The sequence below is a fragment of the Heteronotia binoei genome, chromosome 8 (assembly GCF_032191835.1).
Source record: "Heteronotia binoei isolate CCM8104 ecotype False Entrance Well chromosome 8, APGP_CSIRO_Hbin_v1, whole genome shotgun sequence".
Taxonomy (NCBI): domain Eukaryota; kingdom Metazoa; phylum Chordata; class Lepidosauria; order Squamata; family Gekkonidae; genus Heteronotia; species Heteronotia binoei.
Window position 1 is genome coordinate 122,424,779 of NC_083230.1, and position 21,101 is coordinate 122,445,879.

General features: G+C 49.4%; 1 protein-coding gene across 1 annotated transcript in view; it reads right to left on the reverse strand.

Annotated features, from left to right (window-relative positions):
* The window catches only part of PLXNA4 (plexin A4), a 930,623-nt gene that overhangs the window by 506,052 nt on the left and 403,470 nt on the right, over positions 1–21,101 (reverse strand). The window contains exon 3 of the mRNA XM_060246008.1: positions 10,584–10,715. Within this exon, the coding sequence (XP_060101991.1) occupies positions 10,584–10,715 (132 nt within the window). The remainder of the gene's footprint in view (positions 1–10,583; positions 10,716–21,101) is intronic.

The following is a 21,101-nucleotide window of genomic DNA, read 5'->3' on the forward strand; positions in this document are numbered from 1 at the left end:
GATGTAGCCAATCCTCCTGGAGCTCTCAGTAGGCCTTGTACGAAGAGCCCTGTGAGGAATTCTAGCAGGACCTCCTTTGCCTATTAGGCCACACACCCCTGATGTAGCCAATCCTCCAAGAGCTTACAGAGCTATTAGTACAGGGCCTATTGTAAGCTCTTTGAGGATTGGCTACATCCAGGGGGTGTGGCCTAATATGCAAAGGAGTTCTTTCTACAAAAAAAAGCCCTGCATCACAGTGCGGCCTCTTCCACAACTCTCTGAGGTCCTGCCGCTGCTAATGCGGACGTGGGGAAATAAATCCTCCAGAGATGCCCCAGCGAGACAGAACAGGACATCTCCCATCCTCTCTTCGAAGACCATTCTGATTCTATTATCTCAATCACTCCATTATCCGAATAGCACTTCATCAGTTTGCAGGTCCATTTTCCGACACATTAGGATAATGGAGTCGTCGGCTCTCGAGCAGCTGCCGCCGCCACCGCCTTCCACAAGACCCCTCTAGAAGTACTGCGCGGCAGAGTGAAGGAGGTGTTATAGAGAGCGTTACATATTGGAAGCCCAATCGCTGGTCATTTCCAGCAGCCAATCATCGTGATGGCGGTGCCGCAACTGCGAGATTGGGAGGAAAATAGCACAAGGTCTAACATGAACAGATTGAAGGAGTCCTTCTTCATCCAAAAGGTGATTCACACATGGAATTCACTGCCAGAGGAGGCGGTGGCAGCTCTGCTGAGGAAATGGCTGTGAGCAAAGGGTCAGGGATAGAGAATTAAAGTGCGGCATCTCTGAAATCTCTCTTTGGCCTGTGGGAAAACTTCACTGAGGGCCCAAGGATCACAAACAATGGTCTACCATTGATAAGGAAGATGGCTTCAAGAGGGGATTGGAGAAACATTTGGAGCAGAGGTCCATCAGTGGCTATTAGCCACAGGTATCGATGGAACTCTCTGTCTGGGGCAGTGATGCTCTGTATTCTTGATGCTTGGGAGGGGGAGCAACAGTGAGAGGGCTTCTAGTGTTCTGACCTCACTAATGGACCTTCTGATGGCACCTGTTTTTGGTTTTTTGGACTGGATGGGCCATTGGCTTGATCCAACATGGCTTCTCTTATGTTCTTATGTGACACAGAGTGTTGGACTGGATGGGCCATTGGCCTGATCCAACATGGCTTCTCTTATGTTCTTATGTGACATAGAGTGTTGGACTGGATGGGCCATTGACCTGATCCAACATGGCTTCTCTTATGTTCTTATGTGACACAGAGTGTTGGACTGGATGGGCCATTGGCCTGATCCAACATGGCTTCTCTTATGTTCTTATGTGACACAGAGTGTTGGACTGGATGGGCCATTGACCTGATCCAACATGGCTTCTCTTATGTTCTTATGTGACATAGAGTTTTGGACTGGATGGGCCATTGACCTGATCCAACATGGCTTCTCTTATGTTCTTATGTGACACAGAGTGTTTGACTGGATGGGCCATTGGCCTGATCCAACATGGCTTCTCTTATGTTCTTATGAATGTATTCCTTCCCAACACTATGAACTTGTAGCTTTTTATTTAGAACACGCTTGTGGAAGTCAAGCTGCATTATCTACTTGTCCTCTTGCCTTCCCACAGGCTTCCTTATCAATGGTAGACCATCATCTGTGGTCCTTGGGGCCTCAGTGAAGTTTTCCCACAGGCCAAAGAGAGAGTTCAGAGATGCCACACTGCTAACTCTCTATCGCTGACCCTTTGCTCACAGCCGTTTCATCAGCATTCCACAGCAGTTAACAGAAGATGCGCCAAAAGCTGTTTCGCTCCTAAATGACAAATGAGATCTCAGTTCAATCGCTGAACCACTGCATGACAGTCTTGATTAGCAAAATGCAGTGGAGATTGAAGGTTGCCACACCTTCCCCACCCTATGTAGCCCCAAGCCACACATAAGAGAGCATAAGAGAAACTATGTTGGATCATGACAACAGTCCATTCAGTCTAATACTCTGTGTCAAATTGTGGAGCAAACCCAGGTATCATAGGAGGTCCACTAGTGGGGCCGGAACTCCAGAAGCCTTCCTGCTGTGTCCTCCCAGGCACCAAGAATACAGAGTGTCACTGCCCCAGACATAAGAACATAAGAGAAGTCATGTTGGATCGAACCAATGGCCCATCCAACCCAACACTCTGTGTCACACAGTGGCCAAAACTCTGGTGCCATCAGGAGGTCCACCAGCAGGGCCAGAACTCCAGAAGCTCTCCCACTGTTGCCTCCCAAGCACCAAGGATTCAAAGCATCACTTCCCCAAGCATAAGAGAAGCCATGTTGGATCAGGCCAATGGCCCATCCAGTCCAACACTCTGTGTCACACAGTGGCCAAAACCAAACTGCCATCAGGAGGTCCAACAACAGGTCCAGAACTACAGAAGTTGTCCCACTGTTATCCTTCAAACACCAAGATTGTGAATACATATGAACCTGCCTTACACCAAAGCAGTCCATCAAATTCAGTATTGTCTACTCAGACTGGCAGCAGCTCTCCAGGGTAACAGGTAGAGAGGTCTTGATGTGAACATCACCTATTTCCTGGTGGGGATTGAACCTGGCACCTTCTGCCCACAAAGCAAAGGCTCTTTCACTGAGTGGCAGCCCTTCCCACAAGGGTAGTGTGTGTGTATGAATTCCCTTTATGGCTCAAAGGGGGATGTGTGAACTGTGCCATTTCTCTCTTGGTTGTGTGCATCTCATATTAAGGAGAAATGATCCCAAACAACCACCCCACGTGAGAAGTCCCTACTGTCATTTAAAAAGGATGCATGGGAATTTCTCAAAAAGGAAGGAAGGAAGGAGGGAGGGAAGGAAGGAAGGAAATAGATGGGGGAGGGAGGGGAGAAGAAAGGAATAGAGTTCTCCCCAGAATCAATTCTATTAAATTTATGGAGAAGGGAAGAGATGCCAAGACATAAAGCAGACTTGACATCTCTCCTTATATTAGCAGCTAAAATTTTAATAGCGCATCACTGGAAGTCAAAGGTAATGCCTACAAAAAGACAATGGTTCCTGAAGGTCTGGGACATAATAGCAATGGATAAGATAGCAAACACAATTTGGCAATCAGAAGTTTTAGAAAGCGGAAAAGACAATAACACGTTTGTGGAAAAATGGTATCATTTCTTTAAGTTTGTACAAGAACAACAAAATGTTTCATGTCAATTGCCAGAAAAATATATAGACTTTGTATTCTATTAAGTCTCTCTACATAATATTGTAATCATAATGGGATGGCTAAAGTTATAGATATTGTAATAGTTGTATGTGTTGGATTGTTATTGTTATATTAATATTAATAAATTTATTTAAAATTGAAAAAAAAGAAAGGAATAGAGAGGAAGGGGGAGGGTGAAGCGGAAGCAGAGAAAGAAACAAAAATAGGGGGGAAGGAAGGAAGGAAGGAAGGAAGGAAGGAAGGAAGAAGAAAGAAAGAAAGAAAGAAAGAAAGAAAGAAAGAAAGAAAGAAAGAAAGAAAGAAAGAAAGAAAGAAAGAAAGAAAGAAAGAAAGAAAGAAAGAGTTAGTTTTCTTGTAAGTTTGAGTTTCAGTTCCCTCTTATATTTATCCTGTGGAAGAACTTCCAAATTTGTCCTTAATTTTGCATGAAGCGAAATTTCAATTTTGTCCCTAGTATTTAAAGGCCAGGAAACCACAGACATCAGACTGTTCCCAAGAAAACCGGCCACCCTCCACCGGTCACCACAGCAGCCCCACTTCAGACCGGCTGCTGTTTCCAATCAATTACACCCTTCCCCCGCCCCTCCATCACAAGCGGTTTTCTCTGCTAATTATATGAGTTTATTATTCCTCAAGCCCAGGTTGAACTCCAAATTCCAGGGGTCAAATGGGGTCAAGCAAGCAATCAGTTCCACATTTTCCTAAGCGAGAAAGCCTCCCAGCAATCAGTCACTGCCAAGACGGTTCATAATGACCAGCCGGGAAGTTAATGGTCTGAGGCAAGCAAAAAAAAGAGAGAATCGGGGCTGCCAATATCCTTCCAGTAAGAAGAGGGCAACGGGGGAGGGGGGAAGGAATGACAAAAGAAAATGGCTGCCCTCCCCCCCAAAAAAGAGCCCATGACAGATCCCTGAAAGGGAGAGTTGAGGCACCCGAAAACTGGCTAGAATCACAGAATCATAGAGTTGGAAGGGACCTCCAGGGTCATCTAGTCCAACCCCCTGCACAGTGCAGGAAACTCATAAACACCTCCCCCTAAATTCACAGGATCTTCATTGCTGTCAAATGGCCATCTAGCCTCTGTTGAAAAACTTCCAAGGAAGGAGAGCCCACCCCCTCCTGAGGAAGTCTGTTCCACTGAGGAACCGCTCTAACAGTCAGGAAGTTCTTCCTCATGTTGAGCCGGAAACTCTTCTGATTTAATTTCAACCCAGTGGTTCTGGTCCTACCTTCTGGGGCCACAGAAAACAATTCCACACCATCCTCCACATGACAGCCCTTCAAGGATTTAGTTTCAACCCATTGGTTCTAGTCCTACCTTCCGGGGCCGCAGAAAACAATTCCACACCCTCCTCTATAGGACAGCCCTTCAAGAACTTGAAGATGGTGATCGTATCACCTCTCAGCCGCCTCCTCTCCAGGCTAAACATGCCCAGCTTCTTCAACCTTTCTTCATAGGACTTGGTCTCCAGACCCCTCACCATCTTCGTCGCCCTCCTCTGGATCGGTTCCAGCTTGTCTATATCCTTCTTAAAATGTGGTGCCCAAAACTGAACGCAATACTCCAGGTGAGGTCTTACCAGAGCAGAGTAAAGCGATACCATCACATCACATGATCTGGACACTAGACTTCTGTTGATACAGCCCAAAATTGTATTTGTCTTTTTAGCCACCGCATCTAAAAAGGCTTCACAAAGTTCCTTTGACAAATTATGGGGGGCGGTGGGTTGGATCCCGTTGCATAACTGCGCATCACTGAATGCGTCATGTCCACACTTATGCTTTGCTTCAGTTCTGCTTTTTAGACTTCTGGTTTGTTCTGTAACCCAAATACCTATTTCGTTGTTTAAGAATGTCCCATCTTGTTTTATTTATTTATTTATTTATTTAGATTGGATTTATATCCTGCCTTCCCCGCCGAAGCAGGCTCAGGCCGGCTCACAACATAAAACCACAACAAACAGTTAAAAACAATACATATTATAAATTACACATTCAATTAAAACAGTCACACCATCAATAATTAAAACAATTGGTGCTAATCTCTTTGATGTTATGTTTCAGTTTTCAGCGGCGATGGTATTTCCTCAGTTTCCCTACGACACAAGCTCAACGTCAGTCGAAAGCCAACCAGAAGAGAGCGGTCTTACAGGCCTTGCGGAACTGGACAAGATTCCGCAAGGCCTTTACTTCCTCTGAAGAAGAAGAAGAAGATATTGGATTTATATCCCGCCCTCCACTCCGAAGAGTCTCAGAGCGGCTCACAATCTCCTTTACCTTCCTCCCCCACAACAGACACCCTGTGAGGTAGATGAAGATATTGGATTTATATCCCGCCCTCCACTCCGAAGAGTCTCAGAGCGGCTCACAATCTCCTTTACCTTCCTCCCCCACAACAGACACCCTGTGAGGAGGGTGGGGCTGGAGAGGGCTCTCACAGCAGCTGCCCTTTCAAGGACAACCTCTGCCAGAGCTATGGCTGACCCAAGGCCATTCAGCAGGTCAAGTGGAGGAGTGAGGAATTAAACCCGGTTCTCCCACATAAGAGTCCGCACACTTAACCACTACACCAAACTGGCTCTCTGGTAATTGATTCCACCAGGAGGAGGCTGCAATCGAGAAGGCCCTTCCTCTAGAGGTCTTTAATTTGGCCTCCTTCGGCCCAGGGATTACTAATAGATTTTGAGATCCAGATAGAAGTAACTTCTGCGGAACATGTGGGGAGAGAACGGTCCCTAAAGGTGTTGACGGCACAAACCCTGTGTAATCCACCATGAGTCCAAATGAGAAAGTGGGACTATAAATAATGCAAGTATGTGAATGAATGAATGAATGAATGAATGAATGAATGAATGAATGAACGAACGAACGAACGAACGAACGAACGAACGAATGGAGTGAGTGAGTAAAGGTCTTTCTCTCCAGTTGACTACAAACTTCTGGACATGTCACATGATCCCCCTTCTCTTGGCACAAACATTGGCTGCAGGAAAGGCGGGAGTGATTGGAATAAAGAAATATGAGAACTGGCTTGCTGGATCAGAGTAGGGTTTGGGGATTTTTTACACAGGTAATTTGGACTGCGGGAGGGAAGACAACACAGACTAGCCCAAGGGTGACTAAACTCAGCTCAGGAGCCACATGTGGCTTTTTCACACATATTGTGTGGCTCTCGAAGCCCTCAATGCCCCATCGGCTGGCTTGGAGAAGGCATTTGTCTCTTTAAGTCACTCTGCCAAGCACATTTAAAGTTAAAGTTGCTTTTTTTATCTTCTCTCTCCTCCACCTATTTGCCTCTCTCTCTCTCTCTCTCCCTCCCTCTCTCCCTTCCTTCCTTCCTTGTCTTCCTTCCTTCCTTCCTTGTCTTCCTTCCTTGTCTTCCTTCCTTCCTTCCTTGTCTTCCTTCCTTGTCTTCCTTCCTTCCTTGTCTTCCTTCCTTCCCTCCCTCCCTCCTTCCTTGTCTTCCTTCCTTCCTTCCTTCCTTCCTTCCTTCCTTCCTTCCTTCCTTCCTTCCTTCCTTCCTTCCTTCCTTCCCTCCTTCCTTCCTTGTCTTCCTTCCTTCCTTCCCTCCCTCCCTTCCTGTCTTCCAGCTCTCAAACATCTGATCTCTACTCTGTGTGGCTCTTAAATTAAGCAAGTCTGGCCAATCTCATCAGATCTTGGAAGTGAAGCAGTGTGGGCATATGGAAAGGAGACCTCCAAGGAAGACTCTGCAGAGGAAGGCAACAGCAAACCACCTCTGCTTCTCCCCTGTCTCAAAATCCCCCTGCTGGGGTCACCACCGTACGTTGGTTACGACTTGATGTCACATTCTAAATGCATGCCATTAGAACTGTACTGTAGCAAAACGCTCCAGAAAGATGCTTCAGTAAAGATACTACTGTGCAGGGCTTTTTTGTAGCAGGAACTCCTTTGCATATTAGGCCACACCCCTCTGATGTAGCCAATCCTCCAAGAGCTTCCAAAGCTGTTAGTACGGGGTCTATTGAAAGCTCCAGGCAGTACAGACAGTCTCACCCCACTGTGTAACTTCTGCCCTTTTTCGTTCAGGACCCCTGATCAAAAACTTTGCATCTGTTGCAATGCCTACTTAGCCTTGCCTCTTCCTCTTAGCATTCACAGATGCGGGGAGAACATGTGATTACTTCCCTGCCTCTGTCCGGCGTTTCCCTCGGGCCCTGCTCACTAATGCATTTTCCGCACACGGCCGAGATCCCCCTGATGGAATTCAAATGAGAAAGAGTTTCTCTCTCTCCACCCCCCCACCCCCATCCCACCCCAAATCAGGTGAACGGTAAACGGGAGGGTGGGAACAGGTCCGGCTAACAAACCCTCGAGCTTGGAAGTGACCTGGAAAATGGGAGGTCTCGGGCAAGGGGGAACCTGGCAGCCGGTGGAATGAGAGGAGACAGATGTTTAACGAAGCCCCGGATTATCAAGCTTCCAGAATTCCTGTGCAATCATCGGCTTCTTAAATATCCTTCCTCTGTGCCCCCCTTTCCCCTTCGCCTGAGTCCCGGATGGAATGGGAGGGAGGAAGAGGTGGGGAGAGACACATTTTTTTTAAAGATATATCACCAGAGCTGGATTAACAGTTAGGCCAACTAGGCACTGGCCGATGGGCCTCCATGCTTTTAGGGGTCCCAGGCTGGCTTCACCCCTCCAGTTACCCCCTGCTTGCAGCCCTCCCAGCCTGCACAAGCAGCCAACAAGTGAGCCGCTCTTTGTCCGACTTGCCTGGTGAGGCTGCTGCCGGCGTTGTCGCCAAGTTTACCTCTCTCTGCCTCTCCCCTGCAGCTTTGTCAAAAGGGCTTTTGGGAAGGGGCCTGCAGGCTGCAGTGGGGGCTGCGAGCAGTGGGGTGGGTGCTCAGCCTCTGACATAATTTGCGTGGGGGCCCCAAAGGTTTCGACAGCCTAGGGGCCTCCGCAGGGTTTAATCTGGCACTGTATATCACTCAGTTCTTCAAGAATGAGAAAAAGAGGTGACTTCTTTAGCTGCTCTGGATCGCAGGGCTTTTTTTTTGGTAGCAGGAACTCCTTTGCATATTCGGCTGCACCCCCCTGATGTACCCTATCCTCCTGGAGTTTACAGCAGGCCCTGAACTAAGCTCTTGGAGGATTGGCTGCGTAAGAGGGGTGTGGCTTAATATGCAAAGGAGTTCCTGCTCCAAAATAAGCCCTGTCTGAACACTGGAATAAGGGGACCGATCCGTTCTTAAGTACATGTGTATCTGGCAAGAAGCCATACTGAACAGAGTGACACAGACTTCCAAGTATGTATGTATATGACTGAATTGCTCAAATAAACCATTGCTTTTATTCAGACATTATGTCCAGGTCAAAGCATTCTGAAGACACCAATTAAGAACATGAGAACATGAGAAGCCATGTTGGATCAGGCCAGTGGTCCATCCAGTCCAACACTCTGTGTCACATAAGAACATAAGAGAAGCCATGTTGGATCAGGCCAGTGGTCCATCCAGTCCAACTCTCTGTGTCACATAAGAACATAAGAGAAGCCATGTTGGATCAGGCCAGTGGCCCATTCAGTCCAACACTCTGTGTCACATAAGAACATAACAGAAGCCATGTTGGATCACGCCAATGGCCCATCCAGTCTAACACTCTGTGTCACATAAGAACACAAGAGAAGCCATGTTGGATCAGGCCAGTGGTCCATCCAGTCCAACTCTCTGTGTCACATAAGAACATAAGAGAAGCCATGTTGGATCACGCCAATGGCCCCTCCAGTCCAACTCTCTGTGTCACATAAGAACACAAGAGAAGCCATGTTGGATCAGGCCAGTGGTCCATCCAGTCCAACACTCTGTGTCACATAAGAACATAACAGAAGCCATGTTGGATCAGGCCAGTGGCCCATCCAGTCCAACACTCTGTGTCACAAGAACAGAAGAGAAGCCATGTTGGATCAGGCCAATGATCCATCCACTCCAACACTCTGTCACACAGTGGGCCAAAACAAAACCAGGTGCCACCAGGAGGCCCAGCAGGGGGGGGGGGTCAGGACACTAGAAACCTACCCCCTATTGCTCCCCCCTCCCAGCACAAAAGTTCATTGTGATCTTCAGTATGCGTTTCTGAAGTAAATTCTTCTGAAATAAATGAGATTAATTCAGAGAAAACTTGGTTTTAAGGATGCCCATAATGAAAACATGAAGCTGCCTCATGCTGAATCAGACCCTCGATCCATCAAAGCCAGTATTGTCTACTCAGATGGCAGCAGCTCTCCCAGGTCTCAGGCAGAGGTCTTTCCCGCAATCTCCTGCCTAGCTGTTTTCACTGAAGATGACAGGGATTGAACCTGAGACCTTCTGCATGCCAAGCAGATGCTCTGCCACTGAGCCACGCAGTTTTGCAACCTCCTAATGCTGCTAGGAGGACAGATGCGTTAGACTGCAGTAGAAGCACGAGATTTGAACGTGGTACCACCTTTAGCAAGATTTCTGGGGTATCCGCTCTCAAGAGTCAAAGCTCCCTTCATCAGATACAAGTTGAAAGGACTCAAGAGTCCAGAAGCATCTTAAGAGATCAACACGGTTTCAGATACAAGATTTTATGAGTCAAAACGCCCTGGTGTGTTCACACGGCCAACAGAAAAGATTCATACCATGGCAGAACCAAATGAAACATAAAGCACAATAGTAGGGACAAGGGGTTTTGCCTGACTATCCTTTTGCCTAAGTCCCAGGGCTTTTTTGTAGCAGGAACTCATTTGCATATAGGCCACACCCACTGATGTAGGCAATCCACCAAGAACTTACAAAAAAGAGCCGTGTCAATGTTGGAGGAATGACTACATCAGAGGGTGTGGCCTAACAGGCAAAGGACTCCTGCTAGAATTCCACCCCTGATTAACGTAAAGCTTGTAGCAGTATAGCGAATCTAATCACATTGGCAGGGCGGGGAGATTCTGTTTGCTATGTACCGGATTGACAAATGCTGAAATTAATATCAGCATGATGTCCTTCCCACGCCGTTGCCACAGAATCATATCTTTTCCCTTTAAAAGTAATATCATCCATCAACAATCCTCTGTTTTGGCTACCAAGGTGGATTTCACAGATCGTACGTTCTGCCGTATCAACTCGGAGGGTTGGTGCGATCTCCTGCTGTGATTTGTGGATATTACATTGCTCAGACAACATGCCCGGGCAATTTCCCGAACACAGAAACACCTGTTGAATTCCTCAGTGTCGGACTCCGCCTCCCAGAGCTTGCGAGTGGATGAATCCCAGATGACAATCGAAAACACCATCGGAAATTCGCCAACCTGAAGACACTCTTCCCCATGAACTTGGTTCTTGACAACTTCATACTTCTCTTATTTACAAATAAAATTTAGCTTACCTGTTTCTTGGTCATGATATACAGGTGCTCATGATCCACGGAGAACGCCATATCCCGCAGTATTGGACCAGAATCCGCCACCTGGACAACCTCGTACTGCAGGGCTCCTTTGATAGGACCGTCCACTCGAATCTACAATGGCAAAAGAGGAGAACAGAAGGTGAATAACCTAAATGGAGGACAGGACCATCTCCAAAGGTTGGCAGTCTTCAATGTTTTGGACTCAGTTCCCTGTATTTTAGCAAGCCATTGAGCATTTTAGAGCAACCTTGGATTGTGCATAAGAACATAAGAGAAGCCATGTTGGATCAGGCCAATGGCCCATCCAGTCCAACAGTCCTATTAAGCCCATGATCTGTCATCTGCTTCCTTCTCTCTCTCTTGCTTCCTTCTGCATTACAGCTTGCTTGGCCAGGCTTGCTCATTCGCACAGGAGCTACAGAGCAAAACCTCTGTTTTCTCCATCGGCTGACCAGCATGCGAAGCAACTTATGTACAAAAGCTTGCAATACCCAGCCATTTCATGTTTTCCCCTGGGTCTTAGGCTCAAAGCATTGACTGTGAGATTCCGGTAATGAATGCCAATAAGAACATAAGAGAAGCCATGTTGGATCAGGCCAATGGCTCATCCAGTCCAACACTCTGTGTCACACAGTGGCCAAAAAACTCAGATGCCATCAGGAGGTCCACCAGTGGAGCCAAGACACCAGAAGTCCTTACACTGTTGTCCCTCCCAAAGACCAAGAATACAGAGCATAACAGCCCCAGACAGTTCCAACAATATGCTGTGGCTAATACCCACTGATGGACCTCTGCTCCATGACATACAACAACTCTAGCTTCAACTGCAGATTTGCACACAAAAAATGGGAGGGTCAAAGAAATTTCAAGGAGAGAAGAAAGGAGTGGGAGATGCATCAAGTCCTTCTCATTCCCGCTACATCTCCCCTATAGCCCCCCTACCCCGACTATGCTCCTTCCACTAAGTGTGCCAGACAGGAAACTAGCCCTGGTGGGGGAAACAACCTAGGGGAGAGATTTCCCTCCTTCCTGCTACTTTCTTATTAGAAATTCCCCCCCTTGCTTTCCAGGTGTGGGAGCTTGTATATGATCTTGGTCTGCTACCATCCCATGTAGACACATCCTCTGTTTGGGGTGCCGTCCTACTCATGTGAGGTTTCCGGGCCCCACCCGTACGGTTGCCAACTCGGGGTTGTGAAATTCACAGGGATTTCGGAGGCAGAGCCTGGGAAAGGCAGAGTTTGGGGAAGGGAGGGATCTCACCAGGGGTCATTTTGTAGAAAAAGAGGTGCCGAAACTCATTAACACAATACATTTGCATAACTAATTTACATATGCAACACACCTTGACTTGAAGATCAAGATTTATATCCCGCCCTCCGTTCTGAATCTCAGACTCTCAGAGCAGCTTACAATCTCCTTTATCTCATTCCCCTACACCCTGTGAGGTGGGTGGGGATGAGAGAGCTCTCCCAGAAGCTGCCCTTTGAAAGACAGCTCTGCGAGAGCTATGGCTGACCCAAGGCCATTCCAGCAGCTGCAAGTGGAGGAGTGGGGAATCAAACCCGGTTCTCCCAAATAAGAGAGTTCTGGCTGACCCAAGGCCATTCCAGCAGCTGCAAGTGGAGGAGTGGGGGAATCAAACCCAGTTCTCCCAGATAAGAGAGCTCTGGCTGCCCAAGGCCATTCCAGCAGCTGCAAGTGGAGGAGTGGGGAATCAAACCCGGTTCTCCCAGATAAGAGAGCTCTGGCTGACCCAAGGCCATTCCAGCAGCTGCAAGTGGAGGAGTGCGGAATCAAACCCGGTTCTCCCAGATAAGAGAGCTCTGGCTGACCCAAGGCCATTCCAGCAGCTGCAAGTGGAGGAGTGGGGAATCAAACCCGGTTCTTCAAGATAAGAGAGCTCTGGCTGACCCAAGGCCATTCCAGCAGCTGCAAGTGGAGGAGTGGGGAATCAAACCCGGTTCTCCCAGATGAGGGTCCGCCCACTTAACCACTACACCAAACTGACTTGGACCAAAGGAGATCGTGCGGGCCACTCTGTGTCCTCAAACTAGCCTGCCACTTGAGGCGGATAGCCGTGTTAGGCTCTCCCGGCCAAACGAACCCGAATTTCAGGAGCACCATAAAGCCCAACAAACATTCGTTCTAGCACGAACTTTCACGTGTCAGAGCCCACGAGGATGCCAAAACGACGAGGCTCTGGATATTATGAGCGAACCATCCCCCCCCCCCCACACACACACACAAAAGGAAAGGTGTTTGTTCCCCCTCCAGCCCTTAGTCTCTCACACGCCAACTGGCCGGTCTTTTCCACCTCCCGCCTCTGCGCCAATCTGGCAGCCCTGAAGGATCCCGACGCGACAATATTAATTCCACCTCCCCGGAGCTTTTTGCCATTCATTTTTATTCCGCCAGACAGGTTGCTATTAGAAAAACCGCTACCCCGGTGCTCGGCAAAGGTCAACCATCGGGGGGACCCTCTTGGCAGCTGTTTTGTTTGTTTGTTCGAACATTATCTGGGCCTGGCAGTCGTATTTACGGCCGCCGAAGTAGCAAGACAATTAATATCCTTTCCTGGTAGCAAACAGATGCTCGGTGATGGAGCGTTCCAGGCAGGGCCTGGCCCGGATTGATCTCTTTAATGAGCAAACAATACTATTAATCTCGAAAGATGCAAAGTGCCTCCCTCTCCCTTTCCGTGCGGCCGGGAGATCTTTCGCAGGGCTGGCCCAGCCGAACCTGTAGGGAGGCCACTGTTTCAGAAGGCAGGCTGCTTGAAGCTGCAGGCTGCAATTCTTCCCCCACCTTGGAACAACAGGGTCTGTATCAGGGGTGACCAGACTGCAGCTCGGGAGCCACATGTGGCTCTTTGACGCCTAATCTCCATCCGTGCCACGGAAGTGAGCTGGGTGACCTTGTGCTAGTCACACTGTCTCCACCTAAGCCACCCCACAGGGCTCTTGTGAAGACAGAAATGGAGGAAAGGAGAATGATGTAAACCATGTTAGGGAGAAAGAAAGGGTTGCATACATTAGGGAGAAAGAAAGGGTTATACATATGTAAGTGTGTGTGTGTGTGTGTGTGTGTGTGTGTACACAGAGAGAGAGAGAGAAGAAGAAGACTTTAGATTTATGCCCTGCCCTTCTCTCTGAATCAGAGACTCAGAGCAGCTTACAATCTCCTACATCTTCTCCCCCCACAGCAGACACCCTGTGTGGTGGGTGGGACTGAGAGGGCTCTCCCAGCAGCTGCCTTTTCAAGGGCAACCTCTGCCAGAGCTCTGGCTGACCCAAGGCCATTCCAGCAGGTGCAAGTGGAGAAGTGGGGGATCAAATCTAGTTCTCCCGGATAAGAGTCCACACACTTCACCGCTACACCAAACTGAGAGACAGAGAGAGAGAGAGAGAGGGACAGAGAAGAAGACTGCAGATTTATACCCCGCCCTTCTCTCTGAATCAGAGACTCAGAGCACCTTACAATCTCCTATATCTTCTTCCCCCACAACAGACACCATGTGAGGTGGGTGGGGCTGAGAGGGCTCTCCCAGCAGCTGCCTTTTCAAGGACAACCTCTGCCAGAGCTCTGGCTGACCCAAGGCCATTCCAGCAGGTGCAAGTGGAGGAATGGGGAATCAAACCTGGTTCTCCCAGATAAGAGAGCTCTGGCTGACCCAAGGCCATTCCAGCAGCTGCGAGTGGAGAAGTGGGAGATCAAATCTGGTTCTCCCGGATAAGAGTCCACACACTTCACCGCTACACCAAACTGAGAGAGAGAGAGAGAGAGAGAGTGACGGACAGACAGACACTCTCCCGCAAACAACATTGTAAGAGCCCTCCCCGCAAAGCAGCCATTTCCTCCAGGGCAACTGATCTCTGTTGTCTGGCTTTCATTTGTAATTTCAAGAGTTCTCCAGGCCCCACCTGGTGGGTGGCAACCCCAGCTTCTGGGTACCAGAGTCCGCTTGGTCACGCTTCTAAAGAAATGGGCACAGGCTCACAAAACATGTGCGAGCTTTTATTGATGCACTGGGCGCCTTAAAACACTACAGAACAGTGAAACCCCAACTAGCAATGAAAGCATCAGGGGAATGTGAACTAGTCAGCAGAACAAAATTAGTCATCAGCCGAGAAACGGGTCGTCAGCTCAAACTGCTGTCAGCTCCAATCGGGGCTGAAACTTCCAAATCACGTTTTTTTTAAAAAAGACCATTCTCAGCAGCCGTGGAAACAGTCACAAGAAGGGGAGCGGAGAGGCTGCCCTTGGAAGGACACTCCAAAATCTGTGTGCTGTTATGGCCATGCCCTTTTTGCAGGGAACCTTACCTAACTTACATCCAGGGCTTTTTTTGTAGCACGACCTCCTTTGCATATGAGGCCACACACCCCTGATGCAGCCAATCCTCCTGGAGCTTTCAGCAGGCCCTGTACGAAGAGCCCTGTAAGGAATTCTAGCAGGACCTCCTTTTGCCTATTAGGCCACACACCCCTGATGCAGCCAATCCTCCTGGAGCTTACAGCAGGCCCTGTACGAAGAGCACCTGTAAGGAATTCCAGCAGGACCTCCTTTGCCTATTAGGCCACACACCCCTGATGCAGCCAATCCTCCTGGAGCTCTCAGCAGGCCCTGTACAAAGAGCCCTGTAAGGAATTCCAGCAGGACCTCCTTTGCCTATTAGGCCACACACCCCTCATGCAGCCAATCCTCCTGGAGCTCTCACCAGGCCCTGTACGAAAAGCCCTGTAAGGAATTCTAGCAGGACCTCCTTTGCCTATTAGGCCCCACCCCCCTGATGCAGCCAATCCTCCTGGAGCTCTCAGTAGGCCCTGTACGAAGAGCCCTGTAAGTTCTTGGAGAACTGGCTGCATCAGGGGTGTGTCGCCTCATATGCAAAGAAGAAGAAGAATTGCAGAGTTATACCTTGCCCTTCTCTCTGAATCAGAGACTCAGAGCGGCTTCCAATCTCCTATATCAGGGGTGGCCAACGGTAGCTCTCCAGATGCTTTTTGCCTATAACTCCCATCAGCCCCAGCCAGCATGGCCAATGCCTGGGGCTGATAGGAGGTGTAGGCAAAAAAAAAATCTGGAGAGCTACTGTTGGCCACCCCTGCCCTATATCTTCTCCCCCTAGGGTTGCCAGGTCCGATTCAAGAAATATCTGGGAACCTTGGGGGTGAGCCAGGAGACTTTGGGGGTGGAGCCAGGAACAAGGTTGTGACAAGCATAATTGAACTCCCAAGGGAGTTCCGGTCATCACGTTTAAAGAGACGGCACATCGTTTAAATGCCTTCCCTCCATTTGGAATACTGAAGGATAGGGGCACCTTTTTGGGGGCTCAAAGAATCGGAACCCCTAGTCCAATCCTTTTGAAACTTGGAGGGTATTTTGGAGAGAGGCATTGGATGCAATGGTGAAACATTGGTGGCTCTACCTCAAAAAACAGCCCTCACAGAGCTCCAGATACCCACGGATCAATTCTCTATTATACTCTATGGGAATTGGTCTTCATAGGGAATAATGTAGTGTCCAGAAAACATTTCCCTCCTCTCCCCCAGCTATCTGATGACCCTGAAGCGGGGGGAGGGCCTCCAAACCGGGAGATCCCCTGCCCCCACCTGGGGATAGGGGTAAACGAGAAAGAAAACACTGTGAAATTAACAAGTTTTAAAACAAATGCACATGTGCATTTGTTTCAAAGCTCGTCAATTTCACAGCGTTTTCTTTCTGTTTACCCAATCTGTACACTGTGGTTTCCTGTTTGATCCCACCTGAGGATTGGCAGCCCAATCTCCTCCCACAACAAACACCCTGTGAGGTGGGTGGGGCTGAGAGGGCTATCCCAGCAGCTGCTCTTTCAAGGACAACCCCTGCGGTAGCTCTGGCTGACCCAAGGCCATTCCAGCAGCTGCGAGTGGAGGAGTGGGGAATCAAACCCGGTTGTCCCAGATAAGAGAGCTCTGGCTGACCCGAGGCCGTTCCAGCAGCTGCAAGTGGAGGAGGGGGGAATCAAACCCGGTTGTCCCAGATAAGAGAGCTCTGGCTGACCCAAGGCCATTCCAGCAGCTGCAAGTGGAGGAGGGGGGAATCAAACCCAGTTCTCCCAGATAAGAGAGCTCTGGCTGACCCAAGGCCATTCCAACAGGTGCAAGTGGAGGAGTGGGTAATCAAACCCGGTTCTCCCAGATAAGAGAGCTATGGCTGACCCAAGGCCATTCCAGCAGCTGCAAGTGGAGGAGTGGGGAAGCAAACCCGGTTCTCCCAGATAAGAGAGCTCTGGCTGACCCAAGGCCATTCCAGCAGGTGCAAGTGGAGGAGGGGGGAATCAAACCTGGTTCTCCCAGATAACAGAGCTCTGGCTGACCCAAGGCCATCCCAGCAGCTGCAAGTGGAGGAGTGGGGAATCAAACCCGGTTCTCCCAGATAAGAGTCCGCACACTTACCCACTACACCAAACTGGCTTTTTTTGTATTGGAATACCTAATCCAAATAAAAGCCCTGCGTACATCCAAAGGTAGGAGCCCCGTGGCACAGAGTGGTAAACTGCACTACTGTAGTTCAAGCTCAAGCTCTATATTTATGGACTGGTAATTTCCATTTCGAGAAGAGCCCCGTGGCGCAGAGTGGTAAAGCTGCAGTGCTGCAGTCCAAGCTCTGCTCACGATCTGAGTTCGATCCTGACGGAAGCTGGGTTCAGGTATCCGGGTCAAGGTTGACTCCGCCTTCCGAGGTCGATAAGTGAGTATCCAGATTGTTGAGGTGGGGGGGGGGAAGTGTCGATGACTGGGGAAGGCAAGGGCAAACCACCCCATACAAAGTTCGCCATGAAAGTTCGATCCCGGCAGAAGCTGGGTTCAGGCAGCTGACTCAAGGTTGACTCAGCCTTCCATCCTTCCGAGGTCAGTCAAATGAGTTCCCAGTTTGCTGGGGGGGGGGGAAGTGTAGGTGACTGGGGAAGGCAAGGGCAAACCACCCCGTAAAAAGTCTGCCAAGATGATAGTGATGGCAATGATGAGGGGTTGGATCCCAGAGATCCATTTCATTAACAATGGCATGGTTCTACGATATAAGGAGCTGGGCTGCCATCTGGGGGCTGGCAGATGCCAGCGGGATACTGGAATCCTGCCTTGAAATTGCCGGAAAACATACCGCCACACTGCCAGGCAACAGTCTAGGAATTCCCCCTATCTCTTTGGTCTTTACTATAGAGTGGGAGAGTTTCCTAGAGTGGCATGGAGGATGTGGCATCACTTCTGGGTGGATAGGTGATGGAAATGACATCACTTTATGGTCTTTATCATAGAGATCAGGGAAAATTCCCAAAGAATCATCATTGGTGTTATTTCCCCATTCCATTTTTCTCTTCCAACTCTATGATTCTATGATTTTATTCCTGGAACACCCCCTCTTATTTTGTCTGGGTGTCAAACGTGTGGTCCAAGGGCCGGATCAAGCCCCCAGAGGGCTCCTATCAAGCCCATGATCTGTCATCTGCTTCCTTCTCTCTCTCTTGCTTCCTTCTGCCTCACAGCTTGCTTTGCCAGGCTTGCTCAATCACACAGGAGCTACAGAGCAAAACCTCTATTTTCTCCATCGGCTGACCAGCACGCGAAGCAACTTATGTACAAAAGCTTGCAATACCCAGCCATTTCATGTTTTCTCCTGGGTCTTAGGCTCAAAGCATTGACTATGAGATTTCTGTAATGAATGCCAATAAGAACATAAGAGAAGCCATGTTGGATCAGGCCAATGGCCCATCCAGTCCAACACTCTGTGTCACACAGTGGCCAAAAAAACCAGGTGCCATCAGGAGGTCCATCAGTGGGGCCAAGACACTAGAAGCCCTCACACTGTTGCCCCTCCCAAGCACCAAGAATACAGAGAATCACTGCCTGAGACAGATAAGAACACAAGAGAAGCCATGTTGGATGAGGCTAAAGGCCCATCCAGTCCAACCCTCTGTGTCACACAGTGGCCCAAAAACCCCCAAAACAGCTGCCATCAGGAGTTCCATCAGTGGGGCCAAGACACTAGCAGCCCTCCCACTGTTGCCCCTCCCAAGCACCAAGAATACAGAGCATCACTTGCCCCAGACAGAGAGTTCCAACAATATGCCGCGGCTAATAGCCACTGATGGATCAAAAGTAGGGTTTGCAACTTACTGACGATTGTTCTTGTCTGTGTCCTTTATATCCCCGCTGCGTGGCATTACATTTTACGACACACGTGGCCCGGCCCGACAAGGTCTCATTTATGTGAGATCCGGCCCTCATAACAAACGAGTTCGACACCCCTGCTCTAGGAGCTGCTGGCTCCGCCGCTCAGCCCATCAATCCAAGAGCAAGCCGGTCGCAGCGTTACGACTGCGGAGACCTCCCTGACGCCTTACTGCTTTCCCAATCCTCCGTTCCTCTCCCTAGTTTACGAATGGAATGTTCCCCCAAGGACAGAGAGTAACTCTCCCTGGCAGCTGTTCCATTCCCAGGCGAAAGGGAAAAGCAGCTCGCCTGCATCCGACCAAACACCAAGGCTGTTCCAGGGGCGATCTATTCCAGCCATTCCGCTGATTTGCTCAACGGGATGTAGCTCTATCGATCGGGGCAAGCGGGGGAGGCGAGGCAGGCTGGGGGAAGGAGGGAGTCGTGGCAGGTGACGCACTGTCTTCGCCCTATTCTCCCTCCGTCCACGTTCGATGGCCCTCTCTAATTTGTCGAATGTCCGCGAACGGCCAATCAACGGATGATAAAACTTCGGCGTGCGTCTTCCGTCGGAGGCGGCGCCGATGCTCTTAGCGAATTGTACGGCGTGAGGTCAGTCTGCAAATAGGGCTGCCAATCCCCAGGTGCGGGCAGGGGATCCCCCGGTTTGGAAGCCCTCCTCCTGCTTCAGGGGTCATCAGAAAGCAGGGGGCACTGCTGGGCATTATTCCCTATGAAGACCAATTTCCATAAAGTATAATGGAAAATTCATGGGTATCTAGTGGGGAGGGGCTGATTCTTGAGATAGAGACACGAAATTGGCCGCATAGCATCCGGTGCTTCTCTTCAGAACACCTCCCAAGTTTCAAAAAGATTGGACCAGGGGATCCATAAGAACATAAGAAAAGCCATGATGGATCAGGTCAATGGCCCATCCAGTCCGACACTCTGTGTCACATAAGAACAGAAGAGAAGCCATGTTGGATCAAGCCAATGGCCCATCCAGTCCGACACTCTGTGTCACATAAGAACAGAAGAGAAGCCATGATGGATCAGGCCAATGCCCCATCCAGTCCAACACTCTGTGTCACATAAGAACAGAAGAGAAGCCATGTTGGATCAGGCCAATGGCCCATCCAGTCCGACACTCTGTGTCACATAAGAGAAGCCATGTTAGATCAGGCCAATCCAGTCTGACACTCTGTGTCACATTAGAACATAAGAGAAGCCATGTTGGATCTGGCCAGTGGCCCATCCAGTCCAACACTGTGTCACATAAGAACATAAGAGAAGCCATGTTTGATCAGGCCAGTAGCGCATCCAGTCCAACACTCTGTCACATAAGAACAGAAGAGAAGCCATGTTGGGTCAGAGTGTTGGACTGGATGGGCCATTGACCTAATCCAACATGGCTTCTCTTATGTTCTTAAGTACATGAGTGGTTCATTCGGGTGTGGTTCCCTATTGCACTTTGTAGAACAGGGGTGGCCAACGTTAGCTCTCCAGATGTTTTTTGCCTACAACTCCCATCGGCCCCAGCCAGCATGGCTGATGGCTGGGGCTGATGGGAGTTGTAGGCAAAAAACATCTGGAGAGCTACCATTGGCCACCCCTGTTGTAGAACATTGTATTTTTTCCACTTATGTATTGCTACATGAAACACTGAATTTCTGTATTGGAGGCTGGCTTGACGTGGATGCCCTTCGGGCTTTTTTCACCTTACTCTTTTTGGTTGCTATATCCTCCAGGCTGGGGCTGGGGATCTCCTGGAATGACAGCTGACCTCCAGATTCCAAAGGTGTGTTCTCCTGGACAAAATGGCTGCTTTGGAAGGTGGGTATGGCGTTCTATCCCACTGAAGTCCCTGCTACCCAAACCTACCCTCCCCAGGCTCCACTCCCAAATCTCCAGGAAATGTAAGCTCTTGGAGGACTGGCTACATCAGGGGCACCTCTGGGACTGCTGTCAGTCTCTGAGCACTGACCCATAGGTAGGCAACTATCCCCACTGTGTGTGAAGTGGGGAAGGAGGGGGAAATAGGCAGGCTTGCAAGTTCGTCTCCTCCACCACAGAGGTCGCTCTGAGACCTAGAGCAGGGAAAGAGGGTGCAAGGGCCAAGGAAGCCACTGGATGGAGGGATGGAATTAAAGAGGGCAGTGCAGGGTTCCCCTTAGTTTTATAGCTCTTGTAGGAGCTGTGTTTACTAACCTTGGTGTCAAGGCAAAGAGAGACGCATAATGATACAAACAGTGGCCAGTGATTCATAGGGTAGGTGTGTGTTTCCTTCTCCCACTGATGCCAA